This window comes from Panthera tigris, chromosome D3, assembly GCF_018350195.1.
Source record: "Panthera tigris isolate Pti1 chromosome D3, P.tigris_Pti1_mat1.1, whole genome shotgun sequence".
NCBI classification, from domain to species: domain Eukaryota; kingdom Metazoa; phylum Chordata; class Mammalia; order Carnivora; family Felidae; genus Panthera; species Panthera tigris.
This window is the reverse complement of record NC_056671.1, coordinates 93,450,056-93,471,247: the sequence shown is the minus strand read 5'-3', so window position 1 is coordinate 93,471,247 and position 21,192 is coordinate 93,450,056. Positions and strand designations below refer to the sequence as shown.

Sequence of the window (21,192 nt, the reverse complement as noted above, 5' to 3'; positions counted from 1 at the left end):
GTGACTTCTGAAATGCAGGGGAAGTAAGGGCGGTTTCGTGCGCTAGGTCCGCGGGTACGGGGATGCTCGGGGACTGCCCCACAGGAGGGCCGAACTGGCGTGCTCTCCCGTCCCCTCCCTGCCCCCACGTCCGCTCCGCCGGCGCTGCCCGCTCAGATCCGACGCACAGCTGCCTGCTCCCAGCCCTCAAACTGCAGCCTCCGGCAGCTTCCGGCAGCTTCCGGCCTTCCCCTCGGTCGGCCTCCCGGACCCACTGCTTCCAGCCACGCACCGGGGGACCACGTGAACCACAGCACCCGGGAGAGCTCCCGGCTCCGAAGCCGTGAGGCCGGCGCGTCCCCGGTAAGCAGGACCCTCTGGGAAAGCAGAAGCAGGGGGGCGGCACGCTGCTCACACACCGCCGGTCCCACCAGCGGCTATGACGCCCGCAGACCCGGTACTTTCTGCAACCGTCCTCTGCACGGCACAAGGCCCACACATGCTCCTTGCCGTTCTCCGGAGATGTTCTGTCCGACACGTCGCCCCCGCCAGAGGCAGGACTCACCTCGGAGCTCACCATCAGCTCTGGGACGCTGTGCACCATGGACACTGTGGCCGTGGACAGAGGCACCTGCTGCTGCCCGTTCTTACTCTGCAACCTGCACACGGGAGAAGGGCCAGACGTGAACACCCTGAACGAGTTGTACACAGAAGGCACGCAGGACCGTGGGTGACCCCACGACCCACGCCCGGAAAGCACCCGGGGCTTCCAGGGTAGGATTTTAATTCACACTTCAGGTGAGGCTCACTGCTAGCTCAGTGCAGCACGTCCTTCTGCGGCCAGCTGCTGAGAGGCCATCCGGGGTCTGACAACAGGCCAAGTTCTCACAAAACACGAAGGTCTCTTGGAAATGAACTGTGACGGCCACACTGCAACAGAGGCCCTCACCTACGCAAACACAGGACAGTCCGCGCTGCTCTGCACAGACAATGAGCGCGACCGCACAGCACTGGTGGTGAAGGAGCCCAGGGAGTGGGGCAGGGGGCCCGGGGGGACCGGGAGGATGTGCAGTGTGCTCGGTGGGGAGGAGAAAGCAAACCGAGCACGCCAGTGACCATCTGACGTGCTCCATGCTTTCGGGACTTAAGGAAATAAAGCCAGAAAGGACACCTCCCCGGGAGACTGCCTCGGGTCACCGGACACAGCGGGGTGCCTGAGGCCGCCCGGCCGCTTCGCACCCGTAGGTCACGCCACCTCCAACGCGGAGAGGCGCCGCCTTCCACCCGCAAGCTGCCAGGACTTACTGGGTCAGGTCTTGGCCACACTCGGCACACAAGCCTTTCATGACAACCGGGTGGCTACAGCCTTCCAACCGCACCAGGACGGTCCTAGAAACAGAGGCGAAGACGGTCCCGCGTCAGGAAGGGGAGAAGCACAATCCCCTGGTTGACCACACGCCCCGAGGGTGTACAGCCCCCGGGGTTCAGTACCGATCTTCCCAGCGACCCCCACCTGACCCGGCGCGCCTCACCCCGCGGCCGGGCTCTGCTTCCGGGGCCGGAAAGGAGGGCTTCTCGCCCACGGGTCCCCACGGGGCAACCCAGAACCCACGCACGACAGACGAAAAACTAGGCACGTCCTGTCGGGAGAACTGACTTGGGACGACGTGAAAGCCTAGGGTATGTGAAATATCGACACTCTCAGGCTTCTGAGAAACCATTTAAAACACGGAAACCTACGCTAACGTGGCAAGGAGCAACTTGCTAGAATACCAACAAATAACCAACGGTTGTCGTCTCCCAAATATCGTTCCCGGTCTACAGAGCGGCTCTGATTCAGTGCAAGTTTTCTGACGGAACTCCTGTAGTATTTCTAGTTTTCACCCCACGCCACGATTTCCACACAAACCCAAAGGCTGCGTGGTCAGAGCTCTGGAGGCCCTGTAACTCGGGACCGCGGGAGTCTCCTGCCCCTGCCCTAGACCCGGGGGCACCCAGGCGGCGGTCAGGCCAGCATCTGGGACGCGGGGCCTTCCTGGGTGCTTCCTCACAAAGCAAGGCCGCACGGATGGCCGCACGGATGGCCCCAGAGCTTCCGGACCCAACGGCCTCCACGGGCGCACGGCTGCCAGGGATGGCACACCCCTTCCACACAGGGCCTCCTTCTTCCCCTCCTGCCCGCCTCTGCCGCTCACGACCGGGTACGCGGCGCCCCGACGCCCCTGTGTGTCCGCAGCCCGGCAGCCCGCTCGACCGCAAACCAAGCGCGGGGCAGGGCCACGCTCTGCCGCCTGCCTCTTCCCTCTCCGTGGGTGCGCGCTCCCGCCTTCAGCACCATCGCCACCTCTACCTAGAACCCGCCGTCTCCCCAGTCCTCCGCCAACCGGCCCAGAGAGGTCTTCGGGCTCTATATTCCTGCCGGCAGGCCCCGGGGACCCCCCCCCCCCGCCCCGCTCGCTGCCCACCTTCTCTGGGTGCCCTGTGCGTGTCTCTTCAGCCTTCTGCCACCAGGCCCTGTGCTGCTGGCGTCCGGAGCGGGCGCTCGGGTCTGGCCTTCCCCACCTGCCCGGCCCCGCAGCACCTCGTCCCGCCAAACCCGGTCCCCACTCACGTCCCTGCAGAAGAACCCTTCCTTCATCGTCCAGACCCCACCCCACCCCCACCAAGCGGCTGCCACGGTCCGGGCCTCTTGTACCCCAGCCCTCACGGCGGGCACCCCCGAATCAGCCCTCCCTCGGACAGCCGGCTCGGCTCCTGCCACACGAGGGACACTCCCTCCCACGGAGCTGCCCGCCGGGTGGCCCACCTTGCGGACGACCCGCTGTTCAGACTCCGTCCTGCTGGGGCCCCCTCCTCGCCTGTCCTGCTCTCCCGAGTGCAGGCGGGGAAGTAATAGGCCCAGAAAGGCAATGCGTCTGGGAGGACATGGGCAGAGCCGGCAAGGGGACGGCCGTGCACCTTCCCAAAAGTCAAAGGTGTAGGTCAATTGTTGGCTGATAGGGTTTTCCGGGGGTCTGTCGGGCCTCCTGGACCCTGGCAAAAAGCTGCTGGTTGCCCCCTGGAATGCTAGGGGTAGGTTTTAAAAATGCTGATATTGCCTGTGTTTTAATTACAGGTTCTGGGGACCTACAGTCGTGTAAGAAGGCACAGGCCACCCAGGCACCAGGAGCAGAAGGACTCCAGTCTCGGGTGCGGTGTGACCTGCTGGCCAGGCCTCCTTTGTGGACACGGCAGACAGGCACGACATGAAAAAGCCAGTCTGCACTTACCCACTTCACTCGTTTCTCTACGCAAACTCATGGCTTGGGGAGTATTTTTTTCAGGAATCCCCAAAAACGGGAAAGGAAGATTTCACCGACCTCTCCTAAAACATTAACCCGAAGACACATTTGGTGTCCAGCTCGAGCAATAAACAGGTCGGAACACTTTGTGAGGTATGTGTTTCCAGTTGGTAGTCAGCTTTTGCGTTTTCTTAACAGTGGGTTTTGAAGATCGGGTTTTAAATTTTAACCCAGTCCAATTTATCATATATTTTGCGTCCTTAAGAAATCCTGGTCGTACCCAGGTCACTGACATTCAAGGGGAGTCCTGAATGGGCAGCTAATTCTAGAGGATTGATTTTCCTCCAGTAGAAGGAAGCTTCTAGGACAGCCCCCCTTCCAGGACAAGGTGACAGGAGGGTCATGACAAACCAAGAGGAAGCAGGTGTGGGATGGAGAGGGGAGCCAAGGCGAAGCCACACAGGTGAGGCACAGCTGGCTTCAGATCGCCCAAGCTGAGAGCACGTGGAAAGAGGCAGACTTGAGACCAACCGTTCAAGGGTCCAGAGGCCTGAACGCAGCAGGGAGGACCCACAGGTGGCGCCGCGAAGGTGCCGGGAGCGGGGCGGCAAACGAGCTCTAAGTGCACCAGTGAGGGCAGGAGATGGCAGGAGAAGTGAGAGCCGAGGGACCCAGGAGCGCCGTGGACACTCGCAGAGGTTCTTGGAGTGAGCCTGCCAGGGACCAGGCACGAAAAGGACAAGTCTGCCTAGAAAACCGAGCGAGGGAGGCACAGGCACCACCAGCTGCCCACGCAGGTGGACGTGTGCCTGGACGTGGACAGGACCACGGAATACAGGTCTCGTGGGCTGCTTATCCCAGGCTAGGGCTTAACTGCTGCCAATAAAAAGATGGCAGGCCTTTGGGGAACCCCAACAATTAAGGGACAGGCGGAAAACAGAATGCCAATTAAAAAGCAAAATCATCATCACTTCTCGGCCTTTTGGCTAAGATCAAGCGTAGCAGAAAACAAAATCAGTGCTCGCAAAGGCTGAGGAGCCGGGTCCACAGCAGAACTAGGGAGAGAACATTCTGAGAAAGGAGTATCAGTGTTAAACGCCCCGAAGAGACACCGGACAGCATTAAGACACACACCAGGACGAAGATGTCCACATCGTGACTGTGGGTGGTGCTTTCCAAGGCACACACGTTTGTCAGAACTCGCCAAACCATGCAGTTAAAATGCGTATCTGGTACCGGCAGACCACCAACTAACGAGGACACGGCCACCAAACTTGGTGATTTAGGGCTGCTGGTGGCCTTTCCAGAGGACCCTGTGGCAGGGCACCGCAGCGAGGCAGAGAGGAGCACGTGGCTGGTCCCCGGGGACCTGACCTGCGGCCCGGCCCTGTGCCCCCAGCACCATCCGGTCACCGGGGGGCTCTGCACGTCACCTGTGCAGAGCAACCCAGGCTAAGGGAGGCGTGCTATCCAGTGTGACAGCCAGTGTCACGGCAGCCGGCCTTCCTGTCACCCCGCAGATCCCTAGGACCCCGCCATGCCACTCCATGGCCACTCAGTTCCCACGTGCTCCACCAGTGGTGTGACCCCCGAGTGCTGCCGGAGGTCCCCCCGACACGGGGGCTCCCTCGGCTTAGACCAGCCTGCCATTCGCCACCTCTGCCTCTTCTTTCTATCTGAACCCATATCCGGAGCCACACCTCCTCCCGGAAGTCCTCTCAGCTCCCACCGCACTGCGTGAAGCGCATATGCGCTCCGCCGAGCCATCCCGTGAAGGCCCAGAAGACACAGAGTCCTTGCTCTGTCAACTTGTTTCCAAGTCCCAGGCAAAGCCTAGCTGCCAGCAGGCAACCGGGAGGCAGGTAGGGACGAAGGGGCACAGGGGTGGGGGCACACACTCTAACCACTCCACACGCCCTTGGCAACGTGGCCTGAACGTGTACCTTTCTCTACAAAGTCTTCTCTCTACAGATGACATTAAAAGTCATGTAACTTTCTGTGCCGCAAGGAGCTTTGCCTGTCTTATTCCACAGAGCAGATCAGGGCTCAGTCACTTGCTGCGTTTGCTCCCCACGGGAAACTGGGCCTGGAGACGCCTCCAGCTGTCACAACCTGGGGGCAGCTACTGGCATTGACAGGGAGGGGCCTACTGGGCACAGGATACGCCCTTGCAAACCCCAGGGCAGGTGATAAGCACACGGGGTGTCAGCTTAGGAGCCCTTCCTGGTGGACTATCCAAGGCCACGTGCCTCAGCAGCATCCATCCACCCCCAAGAAGAAGGCAGTCGGTGACAGCCAGGAAGCAGGTGCAGGGGGCCCTGCTCTCAAAGGCACTTGGGATGACTCGAATGACCCCAAACACCTGAAAAGAATATTTAACGTTGAACAACGACTGGCACACGAAACGGACACCACACAAAGCTTCTATGAGGACCCCCTCTGTGGCGACACTACACGTTGTCATCACGTGACACGTGTAAGAGCTACGTGAATGACTCACAAATCAGCCTAACCCCCCCACGAGATGCCTTCGTTCCAAAACTCGACACCTCTCTCTGATGTAAAAGAGTCACCCATAGCGTTCAAAGCTCAACGCTCCCTATTGTGAATACGAACAGAGAATTTTCCTATTTACTAAATTTAGACACGAGGTCTCCACCTAAATCCACCCTGGCGATGTCTGTCACGTTACACCCGACACAGACGTGGGATCAGCACAGGCGGGTGAGTCCACACAGCAGGGGGAGGAGGTATACCATCATCTGAGGCAAAACCAAATGCCCCTCAATCTTCTCAGACGACCCAAGTCAGAAAACACTAACGTGCCGCCATCTAGCAAAGTGGCCCCCAAGCCAAGCGACGTGACAGTAGAAACCCACCACTTGTAAATCCATACAGGGTGCCGAGGCCACACCTGCCAGGCGAAGGGGGGGAAGTGATTAAAAACACAACACGGTCTCCACACACAAGGGAGGAGCCACGTGTCTTCGAAAGACGTTTCCGGCAAACGCTGACCGAGGCTGAGGTAAAGAGATGCCGTGTGCGGCCGCCGAGCCACCCCAGCTGGTGGTGTGCCCCTCAAGACAGTTTCTGGAGTTTGCTGCAGCCCAGGAAGGAGAGCAGGAGAGCTGCACACCGGACCGGACCACACGGGACACACACACACTGCACACACAGCACATGTGCCCGAGTGCAGCACATGACGACTTGTGACTGTCACAAAGGACGGAGACGTGTGGCCAAGGCAACGAGCTGTCTGTCCCCCACCCCCTTCCCATTCGGCCACACCAACACTCACCCCCTTCCCATTCGGCCACACCAACACTCACATGTGGCCCAGGGGACAGCAGCTCGGAAACATCTCGTCTAAATTAAAAGGAGGATAAAGAGACCCTATTTTCTGTCTGAATTAAAAGGTCATTCAGAACTGTCTTGCGGGGTCAGAGCGGAGCTCAACGTTATCGGTGGATTTCTTCCGCATCTTTACAAGGGCTAAAAGGATTCTCAAAAAAAGTAACGGATGGCCAAGAGAGAGGGAAAGAGTATTTTTAAGAGGTAACAGTAATGCCCTTTTTCGGTACATGATTTCATCTGCAGACACTGATGCGAGAGGGATGAAAGGCAGGCAGTGACCCTACCGTTTCTACCCTCAACCCAACAAAGAGCCAACACCACCACACCCGGCGGGGAGGGGCATGCTGTGACCTCTAGAGAAAACACTTCACCCGGGGGACCAGCCCCAGAATGTCAAGTCAGTCACCAGTAAATGCTAACTTTCCTGGTTTGTCCTTGAAAAAAATCCATAGGAAAATCACGACGCGATTCCTAAAGAAGTAATTTTTCCCGAGATACACAAATATCGAATTCTTCCTGAAATTTTTGCACACATCAGCTTTTGTGTCTGCTGACGGGAAGGTCCGAGGGCACAGGAAGAGCACAGCGTGAGGAAGCCGGGCACCCTGACTCTCTGCTGGCGGAGCCAGCGCTATCGCAGGCTGGGTCTCACCTTCCGTCTTCCCGCGACAGGCCAGGGCGGCTCACAGCCCTCCGCCAAGCTCTAAACACGGAGCTCAGCACACAAGCGCGATGGGCAAAACGTCACTTGTGCGCCCGGATCTCGGTTCCTAAATGTCAGTCTCCATTAAAAGGAAGCACAATTTCTTGGAGAATGGGGTGATTCCAGAGCTGGGGAGCAGGAGCCTAAATACCATTTGTGTCAGAAAACACGGCCACGCGCCGACCCAAGGGCCTCACCAGAGGAGTCAGCGTGAGGGGCTCCCGCTGGCCAAACCTGGGACAACCGGACCACTGAGAAAAAATGGTCGTAATGGACTACAACCCATTGAATAAAACAAGAATCCCAGAGGCTACACTATTAAATTAAGGGTTCTTACAGTAGAAAGCCAACCAGAAATGGAGAAGGAACGACGAAAGGCTTGAGAACATCACCACTGGACAATCCTGATAAAAAACAGGAAATTCAGACAAGAGTCCTCAAGATGCCAAAAATGATGGGCGGCCATTTGATGAGAGAATTTAAGATATTTACTGAGTAATAAAGTATCTCTCACAAGATGCTGAACGATTACGACAGGAAAATTTGTAACATTTCACCAGAACAGACGAGAATGGGACAGACCGAGGCTACCTGTCGCCCGACAGGCCTGCTCGGGACACGCACAGGTACCCAGGCAAGCCCTGCCCAAATGCACACGGCGATCGGAACGGAGTCAGTCTGCAAAACCACCAGCTGACGAGAAGAAAACGGAGGACCAGACAGGAGAACCGCTCGAGGCCAGAGATCCAGGAGCTCAGACGGCCAAGCCTGACACAGGACCTGTGTTCTTTTGCTTCCAAGGACATTACTGGCCCATCAGGGGAATCCAAAGAGCAGAAAATAGCCCGGCACGGATGTTATTTCTGATTCTGGCCGCCACACCGTGGTTAGGTGAGAAAATGTTATTTTGAGGAGACATCTGCAACGTCCTCGACTTGAGGAAGATACCGCGTGTGAGGAAGAAGGGCGAGCAGCCGTGGCAGCGTCCTGAGCGTTAGGAGAGCCGCGTGACACCTGGAGGAGAATTCCTGGCACTATTCCTGCACCTTTTCTCTAGGTCGGGAATTACGTCCGAAAAGAAGCAAGAGAGTACCCTTGCTTTCATGGCGAATACCGCCGGAGCGGGGGAGGTGCCGGCGACGAGGCGGAGCGGCGGTGGCGGCCACAGCGTCACCCGCTGTCGTTCAGGCTGGGCGCACGCTGAAGTCAGAGCGGGGACACAGCTACTTCACACAACCTCGGCCACCTGTGGCCTGGTGACGGAGCGTGTGGTTGGAAGAGACAGAACCCACAGCATCCCAAGAAACTAAAATAGGAAGACTATCCACGCTCAGTGCCCGCGGCAACCTAGAGTCAGCCACTCAGGTTCCGCGAGGAATTCCTTCTAGAATTCTCTCAAAACTGTACGAGCTTCCAGTGGGTCGACTACGATTTATTAGACAAAACTCCATTCCTCTAACGTGTTTCAAAAGCAAGTGCTCCCCTGTACCGCCGGGCTCAACAGGCTGGGAAGGACTCACAGAATTTCAGCGTCGTCTCCAGTCTGCGCCTCAGAGGGCCACCAAGGTCTTCAAGGCAGCATGCCAGCAATCATAACTGCTTCTGGTCTTACAAAGCAATAGCCCCCTCCCCACCCCCCACCCCGGTCTCCCCATGTTGGTCCTGCCCCACCACCAGACTTGTTCCCTGAGTATTTCACACATCTTCCCCTGCAGACTTCAACGCCTCCCAGTGAATGACAACGGACATAAAAGGAGACGGGTGGGAAAGAAGGACATTAGGTAAAGTAACAATTAATAGACTGAATTTCTGACAACGGCTCGTCCTAATGTTTCCAAGTCAAAATAATTGTAATCCACGTGAAAGTTACAAAGACAGATGTGTACTCTCATTCTGTCTCCCTCCCCCCACCGCCACCCCCTGGATGAAAGGTGGCCTAAGGAGAGAGCAGCAGGGAGGAGGATGTAAATGTGAAGCCTCGACAAGGCAGCGTGCTCGGCGTGCCAAAGCCCCTTGGGACCCCGCACCCTCCCTACCTGAGAAGAAAGGGTTCGGTTCCTACCTCCACCTGACAGCAAGCACAAAAACGTTCCTCCTACTATCGGCCAAAACGATAATCTAGTGATGAATTCAGGCACACCCAGAAGCACTATTTCTCAGTCCCTAGAACTCACTGTTCGCTGCCTGAGAATAGCCACGGACGTGGATGGGACGAACCCTGCTGACGCCAGCGAGGATGAAAACAAGGACAACGTCGAGCAGGTGAGCCTGGCTGTGCCGGTGCCTCACCTGTGCCCACTCACCCCTGCGCGCTAGGAGCAACACTGTCATCGGGTCCGCAAAGAGCCTTACGATGAACCACGGCAGTAAGACACCCTAAACCCCAAATGCCAAAAACACAAAAAAAGAAAGAAAAACTCCCTACTGGGAACTTGTCATCAGGTACGTTTCTTCGCTGACTGGTGAGATTAACGTGTTGGGTTACTCTGATTTGCTAGTCTGGCGGATGGGATCAAAGCATTACACATGGAGCTTCTCACTGACTAGTCCCTGGCCCGCCTGGGCCCTAATGGCCTTTTGTGTACAATGGGAGGAACAGAAAGACCAGGGCCTGACCTGTCTGGGCCTCGGTGGCCCTCTTTGTATAATCAGAGGAAGACAAGGACGCGAAGAGCCCTCCACTTTAGGAACTTTCTACACAGCCTTCTACACCAGCACTGGGCTTCACCTCCACAACTATGGGCTCATGAGTTTATACGCCCAAGCGGCGGTCAGGTGAACTCTGACTTCAAAGTAATGAGGACAGCAAACCACAGTGTGCCATATACACACAGCCCAGTGAGCTCCTCCCTTCCAAAGGAGGCCGGCCAGACGGCTCCCGGGAGGGTGCAGCCCCGAGGCAGCTCCCATCCCACCCTGTCCATGCTCACTGGGCAGGCGCGGGCACCTTACCCATAGGCCACGGACCAGAGTGCCGTCTCCAAACAACAAGTGGGGAGAAGTGCACACAGGAGGAGGCTCCTGGGGTTGGGATGGAGGCCAGTCCTAGCCCATCCTATGGAAGGGGAGCAGATTCTCAACAGATGCAGAGGCAGTGCAAGCCACAAGGAAAGGGGCAGAGACCAGAGCACATAGCACAACTAGAGGGCCAGACTGTGCCCAAGGGGACCAGCACCTGACATGTCCCATGGCCCTCGCAGAAGGAAGCTGTGAGCCAACCACTACAGCAGGAAGCAGGAATGGTCACCTGCCCCGGTTTCTGTTCCAGACAATAAAAACAACCCCATGAGTCATGTGTATGTACACACCATACCCACACACCAGCCCAATCTCCGAGCACAACACTGGTAAAGTCACACACGAGGTGTGGGTGGACAGGTTCGCCCCCTAAAAAGAGAAAGGCCCCTTTATGTGATTAAAACGGAGATAACCAACAGCTAGAGTCTATCTGAGGAAAGCATACTAGTATACCTACTATTTTGTTACCCTAAACTAACTGGGCTGCGGCTGCACCCCCCTGAGCTATGATGCAGAACTGCACCCGGCTTTACAACCGCGTTTCTCAAGGTTTACGAGAAGCTGAAGATGTGCACCCCACCCCCAGCAGTTTACACTGCGATGACCAGCGTGGAGCGTGCCTGATCGTCCCGTGCTCACTGGGCAGTTAACTTACAGACGCGGAGTCCTGCTGGAGGCGGGGGGGTGGGGGGGGGGGGACACCTATCACAGAAGAACAGAATCCGCCTACTTCCTAAAACTGCAATTTTGCCAGCTGAAAACGTTTTAAGTCATGTTTCGGAACAGTTAAATCACCACAAGTAGTGACTATCGTCCAGCTTTAGAAAGACACGCAGATGCACAACTGCGGTGTGACCCACCCACCAAAGTTCTCCCCGAGCTGTCCCTCTAGCTTCGGCACCGGGGACCCCTTCCTGCCTAGTGCCCGGCCCCGGACCCCTCCAGGTCCCGCTCCTCCGACCCCACTCACCCAGGGGCCACCACCTGGCCCGGCTGCGCGCACAGCTCCCGCACCACGCCGGCGCGCTCGGACCTCAGCCTTCGCTCGGCTCGCACACAGCCCCCGGAGCCAGCGCGGGCAGGGGCGGGACCGGCGGGCGGCGCGGAAGCGGCGGCCTCACAAACGGCCAGCACGGAGCCGATACGCACGGCCGCGCCCGCCGCCACCTTCCACTCGAGCAGGCGCAGCGGCCCGGGGCCCGGGCAGCGCACCTCGGCCACGGCCACCGGCGGGCCGCCCTCGGCGGGAAGGGGGCCCGCTGAAGGCGCCTCCATCGCGGCCGGGCGGGTTCGCTGTGGAAAGGGAGGCCGGGCGGGGCGCTCAGGGCCCGGTCCCCATCGCGGACGGGCGAGCGGGCCGGCCACCCCGGCCCAGGCAGTGAAGGCGACGGCGCTGCAATTCGCGCTCCGGCACCGGCTTCCACCCGCCGCCCGGCCCGCGCCAACTTCCGGGACAGCGTCTGACGTCGCGTGACGCTACGTGCGTGCGCCGCGGGGCCCGTGTGTAAACACACGGCTACGCGCAACCCGGAGAAGCGGCTGCGCCGGCCGCGGATGCCTGCCGCGTCCGGGGCCGAAACATGTTGTTGGCCCGGCCCGGCGGGAACAGCGCGGCCTCGCCCCATGTGCCCCGGCGGCGTGGGGCTGCGGGTCCCGGCGTGCAGCGCGCGCCGCTGCCCAAAAACCCCGGCATGCACTGCGAATCTCCACCCCTCCCGGCGCGCCCCCCCGCCCGGTCCCAGAACTCCCTTGGTGCGCGGAGGCCTAGGGTCGTTAAACTATGAGTCCCAGCATGCAGCGCGGGCTGCTCCGCGCAGCCCAGTCACGTGCCGAGGCCCCTTTTGGAGACTGCGAGTCCCGGCATGCAACGCGGATATCCGGGCGCTGCGGGCCCGGCATGCCGTTCGCCACCCGGGGTCAGAGGGCGGTGGGCGTCCCGCCCAGGTCGTTGCCGGACTGCGGGGTTGAGGGCGCGGGTCGGGTGCCACCTGGCCGGTGTCCGCGCGTGGGCGGACCCCGCCAGCTGGGCCCCCACGCGCGTGGGGCGGCAGAGGACAGAGGAGCCAGGCAGCCGCGGCGGAGGGGAGGAAGAGCGAGAGCGAGAGCGCGCGGCCGCGGGACCCAGCCCGTACCTGGGCACCCTCGCTCCGAGTAGCAGCATCCCTTCCCCAGGGCGCTCTGTGGGCTAGGACGTAGCACAGGGCTCGGGAAACGTAAAAGGACTGAAATCAGACCACGCTCGTTCTCCAACCCCAACGGACGTCGTCAGGAGCGCGCTGTAAAGGCGCGGACAGGAGTTGTGTCTTTGCAAAGTCAGCTTTGCTCAGTCGTAAAGCAGTGGTAGCCATTGTAAAGCAGGTTCAGGATTCCAAGCTCAGTGACGTTGCGTTACACGTTGAACTTGGCTTCCTGCAAGTCACGTAAAGTGACAAAAGAGAACAAGGGATAAGAAGTTTATGCGCCAACTGCAAAGCCGGTTGAGATGAAGCCTGGGTCTGGTTCGAAATGCGTCAGCGGTCCACGCACGCCGCTCACTCTTCGAGCGGAGCAAGCATCCCCTCCGTTCGGAGAGCCATGGGGCCGAGAGCCGTGGAGCCTCCCGGGGCAGCGCTCAAGCCCTCAGACGTCGGTTTTATTTGGGCGCGGGGGGTGGGGAGAGCGCCAGCGTCTGGAGAATCTGGAGGTTGGTTGCGGAACTCCTACTTTTCACAGGAATTTAATCAGCCTTAGGTCTTTCCAGACCTCCTCCGGTTCTTGTGATTCTCGGCGCCTGGTTCTTCCAGGTTCCGTGGCCTTGTGGGTTCTCAGGCCTTAGTTCTGCCAGTCCGTGCTGGTTTGGGTGAGCTCTGCTCTCGGCTGCTTTCCTGATTGTATCACTACTTGGCATGAGTGACGCCATCTTGCACTCTGGAGAACTAAGTTAGAAATCAGCAACAGAAGGAAACCGGGGAAAGTCACAGTTGTGTGGACATTAAGCAGCGGTCCTCCGTAACTAACGGGGCAAGGAGAGAATGATGAGAAATAGGATGCTTGTGAATGAAAATAAAAACCTATACTAAAGCTTGTGTGCTCCCTGATAATGCAGCGCATAGAGGGAAATTTATGACAAAAACCCCATATTAAAAAAGAAGATATCTGGAATCTAGCCTTTGGCCATAAGAAATGAGAAAAGCAAACTAAAAAAGCAGAAACAAAAATATTGATTAGGGCAGGAATAAATAGAAAACAGAAAAGCAGTGGGGAAAAACTTACAAAACCAGAAGTTGGTTTTTTGAAAAGATTAACACACGACAAAACTTTAGCTGCATTGACCGGGTTAAAAAAAAAAAAAAAAGAGGAAAACTAATTACCGAAATCAGGAAAGTGAAAAGAGCACTACTGACTTCGCGAAATTAAAATGATAAGGGAAAAATATAAAAACTGTGTGCCAACAGACTAGATAATTTAAGTGAAATGGATAAAGTTCTGGAAAAACCAAAATACAGAAATTGAAGAAGAAATAGAAAATGCGAGTAGACCTGTAACATATATAGAACTATTGCCACTTTTTCTGAGTGTTATAAAAGGCCTCATGCACTCCAGAACTTTCAAAGAGGGTGTTCTACGTCAGTACTTTCTCACTCCTTGGTCCCCACCTCTGATCCTGCTAGTGGTCTCTAGAGCTTCTTTCAAAGCTCCTGAGTCCTCAGTCGTGGTCAGGTGTTGAAGGAAGCCACACTCCTCAGCAAGATAGAGCTATTGTGGTTTTTCCTCTGGTTATCGGAGAAGCAGATACACCTCGCTAAAAAGTATCAGTTTTCTAGAATTAATACAGTCTAGCCTTGGGGCGAAAGCGTACATTTTCTACTAACATGTAGAAACATTTGATCCTGGTCCTTAGAAAATACCAACACGTTTTTCATATTGTTGCCATGACGGGCTGCCGGCTCTACCCAACCCTACTGTGCAGGACAAGAGCCACACACGGTGTGGACTCCATCTTACGTACCTTGCAGTGGTGGCATTTTTATATTTTTCCGATGGCCGATGAAAGGAAGCGACCCTGCCTCCTCACTGTCCTCGGGCCACTCCAGCTGTCACGGAAATGTGCTTTTTTGGGGTCTGGCAATTGCAAGTTCTCCAGCCCCCGCCCTCCCCAGATGTACCCAGTCCTAGAAGCCTCAGGAGGTCAACCTGCAGTGTTCCAGGTGCTATCTCAAGGAGATCCCCGGGACTCACTTCGTGGGCCCCCCAGCCTCCTGCGTAGGTCTGACGGGCCTGGTGCTCTCTTGGGGCTTCTACAAAAACACATCGCACGGCGCCCAGGATTGTTTTCACTGGTGTGCCGGCCGCTGTGTATCCAAAAAGCACGGAGCTAGAACAGCCTTTCTCCCGTAGGCACACGGGGCGAGGGGCTGGTCGCCTGATCGCAGTCAGCCTGATCTGGGGCAGGTGGAGGCCGAGGTCCGGCTCAGTCCGCTTCTGGTTTCAGAGTATCTCCGAGGTGAGACGTGCCGCGTGCTCTCGTAGGCCCTTCTTGTTCGTGAGGGGTCGTGTAGCCGCAGTTACCACAACTGCAGGAGATCTCCCGCGTTCTTGCAAGCCTGGCCACACGGCCAGGACGCGCATGCTTCCCTAGCACCAAGCAGATGCCCTGTATCTGGGGCTCCTTTGTTTCTGGTCGATCACATCAGCACCCCCGCCCCGACCCCTCGAGTATCTTCCCTTCTGTGTCTCCACCTTCTCAGACGTGGGCCAGACTCGCCAACTGCCTCACGGACGGAAGGGGCCGCGATGACAGTGTGTTGAAGAGCGGCTCTCCCCTCTTCGGGATTTCCTCCCTTTCGGCCCTCTTAGTTTCCAGAACTTTCCGGCGTCTTTTAAGACACCGTGTTCGCAAAATTGCCCATTTCCCCCATATTCTTGCAACAGGAGCGATGGCTGGTTTCTGCCTACCTCACCCCCACTGGAAGGCCACGAATGGGTTTCTAACAGGAAGCGGGGAAACGGGACGAGGCACGAGGACCGTCACGGTGGGGGCTCTGGGGGGACCCCTTAATGGAACGCTTTGTGACAAAAATGGGAACAGGACTAGGATGTTTAAAAGTTGCTGACGTCACCGGTCAAAATTCTGACTTGGGTTTTGGAGGGGACCCGAGGCCAAGAGTTTTGCTCACCGGGTTGTTCCGACACGCGGCAAGGTTTGAGAACCACCTTTGCGGGCCGGGGGTCGTTACTCCGTGTTTTTGAGCGAACGTGCGAGCTTCTGTGATCCGTGCTTAGGGCTTCGGCACTGCTGGCCGCCGAGGGCAGAGTGAGCCTGGAGGTAGAGACCCCACGCCTGGGCCATCTCGACGGATGGCAGCGGTCGCAGGGAGACTCGCTGAGTCACGACCACCAGGTCTTGTCGCTCGCTGGGCACATTAGTGAGAAGGAGGAGACCAAACTGGCCCCTGGAAGAAGACACATTACCGGGAAGGGAGACCATGAGCTCCCTTGGCGTCTGTCAGGTCTGAGCTGCACGGACACGTGGTAGAGGCCGCCAGCGGGTGGGACAGCGGGGTTGGGGTGCAGATTCCTGGGGACACCCGGCAGGGAAGATGGCACTAAGGGCAGCGTTTCTCGTGCGGGAAAGGTGGCCACAGCGATGTAGGCAGAGAAGGGAGCGACCGGCAGGGAGCGGCCAGTGGGGTCCGGGGCTGTGGCGAGTTCCAGTGAGATCCGGGCTGATGTCGCCCGCAGGGAGGGAGCTGGCCGGCTGCTGCGGTCTTTCTGTCTCACAGACAGGAGTGGGGGCCAGGGAGCGCAGGCGGGCATCAGAGATACTTCTTACCCAGTGCTAACATCTAATAGCCTTTACTTGGATCCCTTCCTTCGTTCTTTTTCCCCCCATTACAAATTAGTGAAGCGAGTGGATTCCAAAATCTGTGTGTAATCCTAAAATGAGCCCCTCGGCCAACCTAAATCTACAGCATTGTGAGTATCGTTACGGCTACCTGTGCTCCCGTCAATCCCATCCCACCCCGATTCCCTCGATGTGCTGTTTGTCACGCTTCCTTTATGTGGGGTTTTACCGTGTGTGTGCGTGTGGATGCGGTTATGCTTGCTCTCGCGGTTTGCAAACATGCATCACACGTGTAGGTTGTTGCTTCCTTTGTCTGTGAATGGCTTTCTCATTCATCATGACGTATCCAGAATTCATCCACATTGCTTTATGTGGTTATAGTTTGTTCACTGTGACTTCTCTATGACAGCTCACTGTGGGGGTGTGACAGGATGTATTTAGCATTCTCTTGGACACTGGGGTTGTTTTGGATTCTTAGGAAAAGTGCTGCATGTTTCCTGGTGCCTCTGAGCTGGCGTCCGAGGGTGGGGCTGCTGAATCCCAGCACAGGTGATGCAGATAGGGGGCAACCCCAACCCCTTCCCTGCAGCGGCTGCCTCAGCGTGCACGCCCACCACGCCCTCGGCAGCTCTGTGCCACGCTTCCTACTCTCTGCCAATGTGGGTGATGGTCTGTGTGACAACCAAAATGGTAACACGATCCCGTGCAGTAACGTGCAGGTTAGCTTGCATTCTTCCAGTAGCCACTCGGGCTAAGTCATTTTTCCTACTGTTTACTTGCCTCTCGTCTGCAGTGCCTATCCGTGCTTCTCGATCACTTGTCTATTGGGTTGTTTGTTTTCTTATGGATTTGTATGGTTCCGTATGGCTTCCGAACACCTTTGTTGTTTACATGTTACCCACATCATCGACCAATGTTTGGCTTGTCTTTTAAAAAATTTTTTAAAAATGTTTCTTTTTGAGAGAGAGAGACAGCGTGAGCAGGGAGGAGCAGAGAGATAGAGAGAGAGAGAGAGGGAGCTGTCAGCACAGAGCCGGACGCGGAGCTCGAGCTCACGAGCTGTGAGATCATGACCTGAGCTGAAGTCAGACGCTTAACCGACTGAGCCACCCAGGCGCCCCTGGCTTGTCTTTTTTATTTCCTTTATGAAATCTTTTGATCAACAGAATTTCTTTAAATTAAAAAAAAAATTTTTTTTATGTTTTATTTTATTTTTGAGACAGGGAGAGACAGAGCATGAACGGGAGCGTCAGAGAGAGGGAGACACAAAATATGAAACAGGCTCCAGGCTCTGAGGTGTCAGCACAGAGCCCGACACGGGGCTGGAACTCACTGACCGTGAGATCATGACCTGAGCCGAAATCGGCCGCTTAACCGACTGAGCCACCCAGGCGCCCCTGGCTTGTCTTTTTTATTTCCTTTGTGAAATCTTTTGATCAACAGAATTTCTTAATTTTAGAAATGTATTGCCCAGCTTGAGATCATAAAGATAGCTTCCTTTTTAACTTCTAAAAATCTGTAAATCTTTGCTTTTCACAGTTAGGTCCTTAAATTAGAAGTGGATGTTTTGTATGTAGTGTAAGGTAGGTGATGAGACTTCTTTCCCATGAGGTGACCAGTCGTTCCAGCCCCATGTACGGGAGAACTTACCCCGTGCTCCTGATCTGTGATGCGTCTCTGGCATACAGTAGGCCCCATTAAGTGCGCAAGCCTGCTTTGGACATTCTGTCCTGTTTCTGTGATGCATCTGAGGTTTGGCAGGTCCCCATAAATGCACGAGCCTGTTTTAGGTGATCTGTTCTGGTTTATGGTTGCACGGTGCCAATTGCTGTCGCTTTGCGGTAAGTCGTGGTATCTGGGAAGTTTCTTCACAAGCTTTGTGGATATTCTGGGCCTTCGTTGTTTTGTAAATTTTAGAATTAGTGTGTCGGATTTATTGGCAAAACCTGGTAGCGTTTTGATCAGAACTGCATGGAATCTATAAGTCAATTTGGGGTGAAGTGACATCTTTGTGACTTGAGTCGTCCCGTCCACAAACACAGTTAGTCAATCACTCCATTTATCTAGCCTGTCTTTAATGTCTTTCAGTGAGATTTTTATAATTTTCCCCATATATGACTCGCACATTAAAAACGTTTATTTATTTTGAGAGACAGCCTGAGTGCAAGTGGGGGAGGGGCAGAGCGAGAGAGGGAGAGAGAGAGAGAGAGACAGAGACAGAGACAGAGAATCCCAAGCAGGCTCCATGCTGTCAGTGCAGAGCCTGACTTGGGGACTTTTCTCCATCTTTTTATTGTTGACTTAAATTAACCTCATTAGGGTTAAATACAATACTCTGAATGATACTACTTTTTTGAAATTTAAGGCAATTGGCACAATTCCAATATAGGGTTAATATGTGCTTTCAAAGAGTGTGTATCCTTTCCTTATTTGATGCAGGGTTCCGTATTTACCCAATAAATCGGGCTTGTTGAATGTGTCCGTCAAATCTCCTAGGCTTACATATTTTTCTGATCGACTAAGCAGTGGTTGAGAAAGATAAGTTGAAATCTCTTGGATGGTTGTGAATTTGCCAGTTAATCCCTGGAGTTTTGTTACCTGCATGTGTGTGTGGTGTGTGTGTTTGTGTTCATTTGTGTGTGTGTGTGTGTGTGTGTGTGTGTGTGTGTGTGCGCATAGAGAGAGTGGGGGGAGGCTGTCACTAGAGGAATTCACATTTAGAATTTTTATATCCTTGATGAAATGAACCTTTTTCATTGCGTGGAGCCCTCTGTACCCTGAATGATGCTTATCATTTTTTTTTATTAAAAACACTTTTTTTAAGTGTTTATTTGTTTTTGAGAGAGAGAGCAGAGTGCGAGCTGGAGAGGGGCAGAGAGAGAGGGAGACACAGAATCCGAAGCAGTCTCCAGGCTCTGAGCCGTCAGCACAGAGCCCGACGTGGGGCTCGAACTCACAAACCGTGAGATCATGACCTGAGCCGAAGTCGGACGCTTAGCTGACTGAGCCCCCCAGGCGCCCCAAGGCTTATGTCTTAAAACATATTTTGTTTGAAGTACTACGATGGTCGTAACTTTCCTTTAAAAAATGCTTGCCTGGCATATTCTGTTTACTGTTAGCGTTTGTATACCTTAAGTGTACATATTTATCTTATAAACGCAGTCTGGCTTAGACTTTTACGACTTAGCCTCATAATCTCTATCTTTTAGCTTCTCGGTCCAGCATGCTTATATTTAACCTCATGTTCCTATGGGTATATTTTCTCCTCTATCATCTCTTTTCCCCTCTGGTCATATATTGAAATCTGCTTTCCTATCTTTATTTTATTTTTTCTTACTCCACTTTTATTCTTTTGATTATCACCATTGAAATTTTACTTGGTGTTCTTAACTTCGTAAGTGTGGAGCTAAGATTCCAGCCAGTTTCTTTGCAAACAATACACGGCCTTAAAATACGGCTCCTCTCTAGATTTACATACTACGATTGTCCAGTATTTTGGTTCTGTGTTCTTATGTCCCCGCATTAGGTACTGTTATGATTTTATAGACCGTGTTTGTTTTGATTTAACATACATTTACCAGTTTATTTGCTCACCATGTTTTCTTATGTTTCATGTCTCAGTCTTTTCAAGTAAGAAACCATTAGTTAGGAAAGAGAAACATTCCAGTGGAAGGGAACTGGTTCTGTTAAAACAACGGATATCTAACATATATCTAAACTATCTGTGTGATGTGTCACGACCTGTGATGCGACGCTTACACAAACTCTGCTGCACGTGAGCCAATCGTAACCTGCTCACGGGACTGGCGCCCCCTTCTTGGACCGCACCCTCGCAGTCCCAACCCACGCTCACACACCCGGTGGCATCTTCCAGGGGGCCTTTTATATGAACCTTTCCGGGAGCACTTCCTAGCACTTCGGAGCAACGAGGTAATCACGGCATCAGAAATAGGCCGTGACCCTTCCCGCTTCTTTTCTTCACTGTCGTGCTTCCCGGGGACGGAGATGCGGTCAAGTCTGGGGCTGGCTCCGCCGGAGTATCTGTGGGATTACGATTCTCGCGACAGCCCGCAGAGTTAGAAGACTCTCTCAGATTCTCACTGGGTGTATTGATTACAGCAGGCAGACGTGACATTGAAGTCTTGTACTGTTTGAGTCTTCCCCTCTGGCTTAGGTTTAGCTTTTTTAATTACTATTTCGAGTCAGGTGTTGAGAAAACATATTTTAGAGTGAATCTGATGCTCTGAGTCACAGGTTTTCATTTAGAGGCCCACTTTATCGGGTTTAGAACGAGACAGTAAGCCTTTCTCCCAGTTGGAGAGTTTGCAGGCAGCTCGTGGCTCGTGTGGGAAAAGTACATATTTTGGGGAAAGTAAGCATTAAACTTGTTGACTTTACATCAGGAGATGCGTGTAAAAAAGGCTTTTAAAAGAAGACTCTAGGCTTTATAGACTGAATGTGGTTAGTCCGCGCAGCTTATGAGAGGGCTTTTCTGTTTATTAAAACAATTCCTATGGGATATTACTGCTAATTTATTTGATGATTGGTTTAAAAAGACTTTATCATTTAGAGACGTGTGCTGAAATATTTACAGATGAAAGAATACGGTTCCTGGGATCGACTTCCGCAGACTCTGGCAGAAGGAGTGGTAGGTGTGCCCGGAGCGAGAGCAGTAAAGAACATCATTCTGCACACGTTCTGAAAACTTTCATAATAAAAAATGTTAAATGTCATGTTAGAGGAAATAATCTTCCTGTACGAATTCCACATGTAATTTATGTACAAATTACCTTCTAATTTGCTTCTCCTCTCACGACTGCCAAGTTTCCATTACAGCCACTGGAAAGAGTTTCTAAAAAACAGGTCCCAAGATGAGCATCTTAGGGTAATTCAAAACAGAGAACGGGGTGGAGTCATTGCCTGTCAATTCATTCTCTGTTTTGAATCCAGCACAAGGTAGGTATGAGGGTACACTGCAGGGTTGACAGAGTCCTTAGTAGAAAGAAATCTCTCTCCAGTGACTCTTTACGATG

The 21,192-nt window shown here is 54.5% G+C and overlaps 1 protein-coding gene across 4 annotated transcripts in view; it reads right to left on the bottom strand.

Annotated features, from left to right (window-relative positions):
• The window catches only part of CTDP1 (CTD phosphatase subunit 1), a 56,332-nt gene extending 44,539 nt beyond the window's left edge, over positions 1-11,793 (bottom strand). For 2 of the 4 annotated variants that reach the window (XM_042961407.1, XM_042961405.1), the window contains exons 1-3: positions 11,306-11,792; positions 1,285-1,368; positions 545-638 (exon numbers count right to left, since the gene is read on the bottom strand). In XM_042961407.1, the coding sequence (XP_042817341.1) occupies positions 545-638; positions 1,285-1,368; positions 11,306-11,610 (483 nt within the window). In that variant the 5' untranslated portion in view covers positions 11,611-11,792. Of the gene's footprint in view, positions 1-544; positions 639-1,284; positions 1,369-11,305 lie in introns of all 4 variants that reach the window. The other 2 variants (XM_042961408.1, XM_042961406.1) reach the window with 2 other exon arrangements.
• Positions 11,794-21,192: the final 9,399 nt, after the last annotated feature.